This window comes from Chrysochloris asiatica, unplaced genomic scaffold (genome assembly GCF_000296735.1).
Source record: "Chrysochloris asiatica unplaced genomic scaffold, ChrAsi1.0 scaffold00130, whole genome shotgun sequence".
In the NCBI taxonomy this organism is placed as follows: Eukaryota; Metazoa; Chordata; class Mammalia; order Afrosoricida; family Chrysochloridae; genus Chrysochloris; species Chrysochloris asiatica.
In genome coordinates this window covers 709511-721538 of record NW_006408648.1, presented here as the reverse complement: position 1 = coordinate 721538, position 12028 = coordinate 709511, and the positions used below count along the sequence as shown (strand labels likewise).

Below are 12028 nucleotides of genomic sequence, written 5' to 3'. Positions count from 1 at the left end.
CCCAATGGAATGCAGAAATCATTGGATGATATCATTAATATCGCATGCAAGTAAAATTTTGTTAACCATACATTGTCAAAGAACTTCCAGAGGTTCACGCTGGATTCAGAAGTGGATGTTGAACAAAGGATATCATTGCTGACTTTAGATTGATCTTGGCTGAAAGCAAAAAATACCAGAAAGATGTTTATCTGTGCTTTATTGACCATGCAAAGGCTTTCAAAATGTGGATCATAACAAGCTATGGACAACACTGCAGAGAAATGAAAATTAAAACAAGCACATGAAAAGGAAAATATGACCTTGAACATATCCCACCTGAATTTAAAGATCATCTGAAGAATAGATTTTGGAACACTTAATTGTGCTCAAGAGGAACCTGTACATAGACCAAGAGGCAGTTGTTCTAATAGAACAAAGGGAACACTGAATGGTTTAAATTAGGAAAGGTGTGCGACAGGACTGTGTTCTTTCACCATACCTATTCAATTTGTAGGCTGAACAAATAATCCAAAAAGCTGAATTACATGAGGAAAAATGTAGCATCAGGATTGGAGGAAGACTTATGAACTACCTGTGATACGCAGATGAAACAATCTTGTGTTCTGAAAGCAAAGAGGACTTAAAATACTGATGAAGATCAAAAACCAAAGCCTTAGATATAGGCTGCAGCTCAATGTAAAGAAAACAAAAATCCTCACCACCAGACCAATAAATAACGTCCATATAAATGGAGAAAAGATTGAAGTTATCAAAGACTTCATTTTGCTTAGATCAACTATCATCACTTAGGGAAGTAACAGTCAAGAACGACATTAAGCAAATCTGGTGAACAAGACCTCCTTAAAGTGTTCAAGAGCAAATATGTCAGTTTGAGGATGAAGGTGTGTCTGAATCAAGCCATGGTATTTTCAATAACCTCATATATATGCTAACGTAGGACAATAAATAAGGAAGACCATAGAATTGATGCATTTGAGTTATGGTGTTGGAGGAGAATATTTAAAGTGGACTGCCAAAAGAACAAAGCAATCTGTGTTGGAAGAAGTACAGTCAGAATGCTCTTTGGAAGCCAGGATGGCCAGACTTTGTCTCTTATACTTTGGACATACTGTCAGGAGGGGCCAATCCCTGGAGAAGGACATCATAATTGGTAAATTGGAGGGTCAGAGAAAAAGAGGAAGACTCCCAACAAGATGGATTAGCACAGTGGCGGCAGTGATGGGCTCAAATGTAGCAATGATTCAAGGTTGACTCAGGACCAGGCAGTGTTTCATTCCGTTGTGCATAGGGTCGCTATGAGTCAGTACTGACTCAATGGCACCTAACAACAACAGCTATCTCCCTTTTGAATCCAGAGGAGGTCTGACATGGTCTCCGTGTTATTTTTCAATCACTAACATTTCGGTTAGTCACCAAGTACTTAACTATTTGTGCCTTCCAAGGGCTCCTTAGATAGTGAAATGTTTAAGGCAGACAAAAACTGCCCCAGAGGTGTGGGACATAGTCTAAGCAAAGATTCTGTGCCAAAAACTAATAAGAGATCTGTGGGGAGCACCAAGTAGTTTGGTTTATAAGAGAAGAATTGACAGATGGCAGTCTTGGAATTCCAATCTAAGATATTTGGACTAAATTGTGTAGGTGATGGATTACCCTGTAGGTCTAAATAGAGTGAATAATTACTGTTCCAATCTCCTGAAAGAGACATGGCCAAAATCTTAAATTCCAGAATGTCCACTCAACAATCTTGATTCCTAGGGATCAAAGGAGACACTTAGAGCAGGCATATAGAACACTCTGGCCAAAGCCACATGTCAGTCTTCCCTAGAGCTCTGGAACCAATTTTTGATGGTCTCCTTCCCTGGTGCATTGTGCCAGACTAGGTGTGAGTCAGGAGGAAACATCTTTACATGGAAGTGTCTATGTAGTGGAAATTTGTTTTAGCTGTTTTACTTCCATTACATTTTCCTTTGTTTGGGAGGACTCTACTCCTAGCTTCAGAGAGGAGCATATGACCCAGTCTTAGAATCAGAGAACTGAGTATCATGCATACAGTGATTGGTTCTAGGATGGGCACTTGGCCAGGATCAGCCAATCAGCATGATTTTGGGGACTTTTACTGCAGTTTTTGGGAAGAACTCCCCTTTTAATACTGATGAACAAACAGTAAGGAGGTTATGAGCTGAAAGCTGCTACAGAGGCTGAAAACAAAGCCAAAGCGAAAGAACAAGGAACAAAGAGATGGAGATGGAAGTACCTGGTTAGATCTGGAATACTTCTGAAATTGCCAGTATCATGAGCCATTAAATTTCCTTTTTCTGTTTAAGCCAGTTTGGTTTGGGTTTTCTGTTGCATGCAGCTGAAAGTTTCAATCAGGACTATAACATAACTCTTGGCTTCTTTCTCATAGGCCTGAGCACTAGTCTTGCCCATCTGGATTTACTTCCTTGTCTGCTAGAGGAGTCAGTAGAGAGAATTGGCCAGAATGATCCACTGGAAATCTCTTTTCCCCATCTGTGATAGTTAAGGTTTTGTGTCAAGTTGGCTAGGCCAGGATTCTCGGTGGTTTGGCACATAAGACAGTTATCACCTGCATGATGAGATGTACTATGATGCAATCACCCATAATGGGATCTGATGTGATTAGCTCTGATCTAATTATCCTACATGTTGTAAATGCTCACTTCTGTGATGTTATTGTCACTACCCACCTGTCAGTTTGCAGTATTGTGGTGGCTTCTGTGTTGCTGTGATGCAGGAAGCTATGTAACAGGTATTTTAAATGCCAGCAGAGTCACCATGGTGGACAGGTTTCAGCAGAACTTACAGGCTAAGACAGACTAGGATGAAAAACAGGCAGGCCACTTCTGAATAGTTAGCCACTGAAAACCTTATGAATAGTAGGAGAACCAGAATATGAGCTCCTCGGGTTGTAAAGCCTCCTTAAAATAAGGTTGACCTTAAATGTGGATAGAGTTAAGGTTTGGGGACCTTCATTTGCTGATGCGGCATAACTCAAAAAGAGAAGAAACAACTGCAGACATCCATTAATAGCAGTAAAGTGGGAAGTACAAAGTATGAATCTAGGAAAACTGGAAACTGTCAAAAATGAAATGGAAATATAATGATTGATATCCTAGACATTAGTGTGTTGAAATGAACTGGTATTGGCCACTTTGAATCAGACAATCATATACTTTACTATGCTGGGAATGACAAGTATAACAATAATGTCATCAAAAAGAACATTTCAAGATCTACCTTGAAGCACAATGCTATCTGTGATAGGATAATATTCCTACATCTACAAGAAAGACCAGTTAATACCACTATTATTCAAATTCACACACCAACCACTGAAGCCAGCAATGATGAAATGAAATAATTCTACCAATTTCTTCAGTCTGAGGTTGATCAAACATGCAATTAAGACACATTGACGTGACTGGTGATTGAAATGTGAAAGTTGGGAACAAAGAAGAAGGATCTGCAGTTGGAAAATATAGCCTTCATTATAGAAATGATGCTGGAGATCACATGATAAAAATTTGCAAGACTTGTGACTTATTCATCGTAAATACCGTTTTTTTTCAACAACATCAAAGGTGACTATACACCTGGACCCCACCAGATGGAATACACAAGAATCAAACTATGTCTTTGGGAAGACATGATGAAGAAGATCAATGTCATCATTCAAAACAAGGTCAGAGGCCAGCTGTGGAATAGACCACGAATTGCTGATGTGCAAGCTTAAGCTAAAGCAGAAGAAAAGTAAAACTAGTCCACAAGAGCCAAAATATGACCGTGAGTGTATTCCACCTGAATTTAGAGATCATCTCATGAACAGATTTGATGCACTGGACACTAATGATCAGAGACCAGAAAAGTTGTGGGATGACATCAAGAACATTATACATGACAAAAGGTTAATGTCATTAAAAAGATAGGGAAAAAAAGGAAAGACCAAAGTGGATGTCAGAAGAGACTATGAATCTTGCACTTGAGAGTAGGGAAGCTAACGCAATTGGAAAACTTGATAAACGAAATGAGCTGAACAGAAAATTTCCAAGGACAGCACAAGAAGACAAAGTGAAATATTATATGTGCAAAGACCTGGAGTTAGAAAACTAAAAGGGAAGAATGTACTGTCTCAGCATTTCTCAAGTTGAAAGAACTGAGGGAAAAACCTCAAGCCTTGACTTGTGATTTTGAAGGATTCTATGGGCAAAATAAGGAGCTCTGGTAGCGTAGTGGTTACGAATTGGGCTGTGAACCACAAAGTTAGCAGTTTGAAACTACCAGCTGTTCCACAGGAGAAAGATGAGGTGTTCTGCTCCTGTAAAGATTTATAGCCTCAAAAACCCTGTACAGGGTCATTTGAGTCAGAATTGACTCCACGGCACACAGCCACGGGCAAAATAGGACTCCTGGTGTGGTTCTGTAAGATCAGCACTGGACTGAAAACCATAAGGTCAGCAGTTCAAGCTCACCAGCTGCTCCTTGGAAACCCTATACAGGGTTGCTATGAGTTGGAACCAACTCAATGGCACTTAACAACAACAAGGAGTTTGTACTAGGGTTGCTATGAGTTGAATCGACTCGAGGGCACTTAACAACAAGGTTGGATTGGTGTGGCACTGTAGGATAAAGCACTGGACCTCACAGTGGTGGTTCAAACCCACCAGTTACTCCTTGGAAACACTATACAGGGTTGCTATGAGTCAGAACTGACTCCACAACACTTAACAAAACAAGCTTGTACTTAGTTGGCCTTTTTGGATGGCCCAGCACAAATTGTGAGTAGAGACTAAACACAATTATACTAGCTTTATGTTCTTTTGTGTATGGCATGTAATTGGTACTCAACAGATACTTGTTACTCTCAAGGGAGAAATATCTTTAATTTAGGAATTACAAAAATATTCTATTCAACACTGAATATGTTCTAGGGCATTAGAAAACCTTTAGGGGCATATTTTAAATACTCTGAACCAATGGACTGAAGAAAAGTTCAGCTAGGCCTTTAAATAGAGAATGAAATGAAATTACTATCTTTTATAGAAGTTAGTTCCTCAGATATTTAAAAAGATAATGTGAATTAGAAACTACAATTAGATACATTAGGATATAAAAAATTCATTTACTACATTTTTGAGGTAACTGTTTTATCTTTCTTGCCTGGATCAGTCCAGTTTACTTTTCAGTCAAAGCTGACTGACTCATGGTGACCTGAAGAGTATCACAGTAGAACTGTGCTCCATAGGATTTTGACTGGCTGACTTTTTGGGAATATATCACCAGTATTTTCTTCTGAGACACTTCTGGATGGACTCAAGTCTCCAATCTTTCAATTAGCAGCCAAACACATTAACTGTCTGTACCACTCGAGGACTCGGCTTCATTACCTATAGAACTGCTATCTGAGTGAAGAACTTACCTGCCAAGCTTCAACTTTCTTGATGTCTGCACAGGAACCATTGGTGAAAAGTCCTCTCCCAGGTAAGCAGGTATATATATCTTGTAGGGCATGAGCAATGGAATAGACCGCCAGGTATACATTGTAGGATATCCGTAAATGTGTATAATCCATGTATGGGGTTTCAACACTGCTGATGTTCTCATCCCCTGTACAGAGAGGTCGGAAGGCAGTGGAGCTGTTGCTCAATCTGCTACCTTCTTTGTGATCTCTGAGTAAAGGGTCCATAGGTAAGGGTCCTTTAGCACCTTCTTGGAGGTGGCAGTTAAATGTTTCTTCCCAAAACTCCTTGGCAAAACCATTGTGGACAGACTTCCTGGGATGCACTTTCTGTAAGAATTCTCGGAAGCCTGGTATCTGCCCTGCCTTCAAAGCAAATCCAATGGTGCCTCCAATCACATGGAAGTACTCAGGCATGGCTATCAATGAGGAGCTGGCCCAGGCTTCACTGGCCAGCCAGATCCTGCCCGTGATATTGCGTCTGACGATCTCCTTGATGAGGGGCTCGAGGTCTGGGCCACTGGAGAAAACGACGATGACTTTGGCCGTGGAATTCTGGATCACCTCCACTACCTGTTGGATTTCTTTTTTATCAGAATACTGGGAGATGAGTTCACTGAAGTCAATGCAGATATCCCTCTCCTCAGCCTCCTCTCGAAACTTCTCAATTCCTGGCCGGCCATAGTCATCATCAGCTGCAATTGTGCCCACCCAATTCCAACGGAAATACTCAATAATGTCTGCCATAGCAGTGGCTTGGTGTTCATCATTGGGAATGGTACGGAGAAAAGACTTGAACTGATTCTTGTTGCTGAGGAGTCGGCTAGAGGAGGCATAGCTGACCTGGAAAAAAGCAACAACAGAGAATGAATGAGTGTGGGAATGAGGCGTCCAGGTGAGCCTTGGGGCTGTTGTGGACATGGCTTCTAATGGACAGGCTGTTCACTGCAGACCAGATAAAAAAAGTGAGAACCACCAGAGTCCGTTCCACTATAGGGTGAGCACCCAAGCACCTGTAGGTCTATCAGGAGGCATTCTAATTCCTCATGAATGATTTGGGAAGGGACAAGAACAGATTAAGTTTCTATCATGAATCATAAGAAGCTCCACACATTGTGGACATGTGTGTTGGTAATACCGGGAAGAAGCGCATCCTTTCTCTGAACATTACCGTAAGGAGGCAGTTATGCAAGGAGGGAAACTGCTGTACTTTAAAAGCAGAACAAACCTGAGATTGAATCCCAGTTCTGAAATTTATAAGGTAACTGACCTTGAATAATCAACCTGACCAATTAAACCTCATTTTTCTTCTCTGTATAATAATTAATACTTGCCTTGCAGTCCTGTCATGAATATTAAATAATGAAATATGTGTATAAGTGCCTGACTCAAGAAATCCAAGTAGCTGTTATATACTATGTGAAGGGTGGGGGACGGGTTCAAAAACTTCATGGAAAAATGGAATTAAAAGGTAATGGAATTTCCCCCCAAACGTTTTGAAGCTCCCTCATAAAAGGAGTAAAGGATTACTTAAATCCTAGGGAATCCTCTCATATGTGCTTACATATGTGAGCTCTTTAGATTCTCTTCCCAGTGTTATATTCAAACATGGATTTGAACATAAAACCAGCCCAATAACAGTTGTTGTTATGTGCTATGGAGTTGGTTCCGACTCATAGTGACCCTGTACAGGGTTTCCAAGGCTGTAAATCTTTACGGGAGCAGAAAGCCTCATCTTTCTCCTGCAGAACAGCTGGTAGTTTCAAACTGCTGACCTTGTGGTTCGCAGCCCAATTCGTAGCCACTATGCTACCAGAGCTCCTTAGCCCAACAGCAGTAGCCTCTACTTTATCCTTTTGAGGACAGTCTTCATGAACTGGTCTGTATTTTCTTCTAATTGGTCTTCAGTGCTGCCTCATTGGATATAATATCTTCATATACATACTGTCTGCTTGTTGGGCCCAGGATCTAATTTGAGTGTTTTTAGCTTCTGCACAGGTTAATGTGCTGGACTGCAAGGTTAGTGGTTCAAGCACACCAGCTGCTCTTTGGAAACCCTATACTGTGTCGCTATGAGTCAGAACTGACTTGACGGCACTTTACAACAACAACCTATAGCGCTGGTGGTACTATAGGATAAACACTGGGCTGCTAACCACAAGGTTGGTAGTTTGAACCCACCAGTTGCTCAGTGGGAGAGAGAGGAGGCTTTCTGCTCCCATAAAGATTTATAGTCTCAGAAATTCTTTACAGGGTTCTAATGAATCAGAATTGACTTGACAGCAATTTATCAACATCAACCAACTATTTCTAAGGACTCCTGATAGTGTAGTGGTTAAGTGCTCAGCTGCTAACCAGAAGGTTGGCAGTTTGAAGCTACCAGCTGCTCTGTGGAAGAAAGATTTGACACTCTGTTTCCATAAAGATTGTTATTGTTAAGTGCCATAGAGTCAGTTCTGAGTCATACCGATCCTATATAGGGTTTCCGAGGAGCGGCTGGTGCATTTGAACCATTAATCTTGTTTTTCAAACTGACCTTGCAGTCCAGTGCTAATCTTAACAGCGCCACACCAGAACTCCCCATACAGACTTCAGCATTGGGAACCTCATGTGGCCAGTTCTAACTCTGTGCCATAGTGTCACTATGTATGAACCTTGGTGTGGCATTGTAAGATAAATACTAGACCACAATTGCAAGGTCAGAGGTTCAAGTCCACCAGTCACTCTCAGAAAACCTATGCGTATCAACTGACTAGATGGCACACAACAACAACAACAAGTTAGAACTGACTTGAAAGCAACAGGTTTAACCTACCTCTGGGTGGAATCAGGTTCCTTTAGGGTGATGAAGAGTCTTGTGTGATAGAAACAGTAATGAGTTGACTTGTTACCCAAAAGGTTGGAAGTTCAGGTCTACCCAGAAGCACTAGGGTTATCTACTCCCCAGAATTCGCCACTGGAAACCCTATGCAGCACTGTGCTACTCTGACATATGGTGACGCCATGAGTTGGACTTGACTCAGTGACAACTGGTTATTGGTTAGAGTTATGAGGGAGTCCCCAGGTAATTGCTAATGCACATGGCTACTAACTGAAAAGTTGAAGGCTCTAATCCATCCAGAGGTTCCTCAGAAGAAAGGCCTGGTGATCTACTTCAGAACCCACTGGAGCTCAGTTCTAGTCTGACCCCTGTGTGATCATCACGAGTCACAACTGACTTGACAACAGCTGGTTTGGTTTTATGGACCTAAGGAGCTCTAGTACCATAGTGGTTACGAATCGGACTGTGAACCGCAAGGTCAGCAGTTCAAAAACTACCAGCTGTTCCATGGGAGAAAGATGAGGCTTACTGCTCCCGTAAAGAGATTTACAGCCTTGGAAACTCTGTGCAGGGTCGCTATGAGTCGGAACCGACTCCATGACACCTAACCACCAACCACCAAGGTTCTTCAGAGCAGCCCCAGTGGCTTTCCTACTGCCCGATTGAATGGAAGTGGCTGATCAGCACTGGTAGGGGATGCTCAGATCCCCCCTGGCCCTACCTAGCCAACACAGAGCTGGACAGGTCAATATCTTGGCACTGCTCTGACCACTTTGTAGCACTTCCAAATATTATGGCTCACCCGTTAGAAGGTTCCAAGTTATTGGACCATTCCTTCTGAAGAGCCAAAGCCAAAACATTTTTACTAAATTAATGGAATTTCTTCTAGGTAGTAAAGACATGTTTAGTATCCCTTGCTTGCTCCCTAGTTTTCTAGAATTTTAAAGCTTCTTATGAAAAGTGATTTGAAGAAATGTGGGGGAATAGACCGCCTGTTTAAGAATGTTCATTTGAAACAGTTATATTGACATGTTCAGTGTTTTAAAAATGAACATTTCCCATATGTTCCTTCTTATGAAAGCATAGTTTCTACATTAAACATATAAAAGACCTTGGTCAATGAAAGAAACGGATCTTTGTTAAAGACAGGCATTACTTTTCTGACAAAAGCTGTGATTTTTAGAAGTTGTAATATGAAATTGACTTTTTTCCCCTCTCTTATCAGAATAAGTACCTTTGTACTGTACAACAGTTTATGAGGTAAGTGGGTAAATTAAATACTTTTTTTTAGTTTGGTGAAAATATGCATAGTCATATACCATTCAAACAATTTGAGTAAATAAACCTCACAGAAAACATTTTAGGTAATTTGTTTAGATGTTATTTTTCTTAGAAAGCTCTGTTAGCAGACTTAAACTGCAGGCTTCTGAATCAGGATTTGGCAAATTCAAGTCTGACCTGGGCATTCTGTAAATCCATCATTATTTGCTTTAGAAAAGTGGATCAAAAGGAGTTTTAAAGGGATAAAAATTTTTAAAAAAATTCCTTACAGGAATGTTCTCTTTAAGAATGTATTTATACTGTTTATTTTTTAAAAGTCAAATAAACTAGAAAAGTATAGCAAATACCATTGTTTAAAAAATTTTTGTAAAGTAAGGGGAGACTTTCATGAATGATTCAGAAAACTGTTCTAAGCGCTTTATTCTAGCTGGTCTGCTTGTTCTGCCCACATGGTGGCGTGACTGGCATAAGAAATACACTGAACCTCTGCGTCTTCTCGGAAATGTCCCAGCTCAGGCTGTGTGTTAAATGTGACCAGGGAGCTTTCAAAACTCCCTTTGCCCTGGCTGCATCTCAGAACCATTAAACCAGAAACTCTTGTGCGTAGGAGGTAGGACCCAGACATCAGTAGTTTTAGAACACTCTATGGGATTCTAACATGCAGTCAAGATTGTATATGAACTTACATTGTTTTGACTGGCAATCATTGTAGGCACCTTCTTAGTACTTTTATAACTCACATTCAACTTAACTTTATCCTCCATCCAAACTACAAAGAATTTAAAATCTCTTCTTTATGGTCTTTGTTTACTTGAGGACAATGACATCTTAAGCTTCCTGGCCATAGGTCACAGCAACTTACTTTAACTGCGTCTTTAAAATACTTCAAAATAGATTAAGCAATCCCATCTTACTGTATGAAATGCTTAATTTAAAACATGCATATTTGCACTTTGCCCTATACATTTACTAATGCGGGCTTTGTCAGATCACTTTGGTGCAGGAGTTACAAGCCAGGGCTTCCCCATGGGAAACACCTTTAATTCCCTGAAATAAGGATTCGGGAAATGATGAGACTTTCTCAAAAGTCACTAGTATATAAAGGGATAGCGTCTATCACCAGGGAAATAGAGACCCCCTACATAAAAATGTGAATATATCCGAGGTACTCTTATAACTTTAAAGTATTAAACATTGAAAAAAAACATTTAAAGTGTGATTTATAATTTAATTTAAAATTTGATTTAAAGGGTATATCATGATTGAACTGATCATCCACAGACATTTAGGTTGTTTCCAACTTTGCACTACAATAAAATGATGTCAGAGATCTATAAATATTAACATACAAAAACCTCTTGTTCTATAGCATTAAGGAGAAAATCAGTTTATAGAATCGGTTTATATAGCGTTTGCTGTTCTTTTTCTTTTTTAACTTTAAGCAAATATTTATTAAAGCTCTTGTTTCAGTGAACTGTTAGTATCTGAAAACGCAACCATCTCCCCATCACAGTTGAGCTTCTTCAGGGTTGTTATTGTGAAATGCTATGGAGTAGGTTCCAAATCATAACGACCATGAATAAGATTTCCAAGAAGCAGTTGGTGGCTTATCCTATAGTGCCACACCAGGACTCCAGTATTCAGCATTTCAAGAATGTGTAAGACAATGGTTTATTAAGTTCCTGATTTGTAAGAAAATATGCTTTGCTTCCCTCTGAGCTAACTTTTTTAGAGAAGCAGAGACTTTTAGGGGACTCGGATGGACACATATTTTGGGTTTGAGAGACAGGATTTACATATGGTGTCTAATAAAGACAGAGAAAGATCATAGAATACCATTACTAAAGTAATGGAATTCATTACCAAAGTAAAAGAATCCAATAAAATATTAATGAGTGATAAAAAGAAATGAGCTATCAAACCGTGATTAAAAGGGATGACTCTTAAATACATATTACAGTGTAACAAGCAGCCTGAAAAAGCTGCATACTATATGACTTCAATGATAGAATATTCTGGAACAGCCAAAACTAAAGGTAAACAGGTTTCCATGGGTAGGCGTGGTGGGGGAGGGAAGAGTTAAATAGATGATGAATGGGTTTTTGGTTTTGTTTTTAAGGGTAGTGCAGCTGTTCAGTATAATATAGTAATGGGAAATATGAGAAATAGTACACATTTGTCAAAGCCTGCAAGGTGCTCTTGTAGTGTAGTGGTTACGAATTGGGCTGCGAAGCTTAAGGCCAGCAGTTCGAAACTACCAGCCACTCTGCGGAAGAAAGATGAGGCTTTCTGCTCCGGAAAAGATTAACAGCCTCAGAAACCCTGTACAGGGTCGCTATGGGTCGGAACTGACTCGATGGCACTTAACAACAACAACATAGCGACCCTGTATAGGATTTCCGAGGAGCAGCTGGTGAACTGGAACTACTGACCTTGTAGTTCAAACG

At 40.2% G+C, this 12028-nt stretch overlaps 1 protein-coding gene across 1 annotated transcript in view; it reads right to left on the bottom strand.

Moving 5' to 3' along the window:
- CASR (calcium-sensing receptor) overlaps positions 1-12028 on the bottom strand; it is a 58611-nt gene that overhangs the window by 39217 nt on the left and 7366 nt on the right. The window contains exon 3 of the mRNA XM_006869420.1: positions 5441-6322. Coding sequence (XP_006869482.1) covers positions 5441-6322 — 882 coding nt within the window. The remainder of the gene's footprint in view (positions 1-5440; positions 6323-12028) is intronic.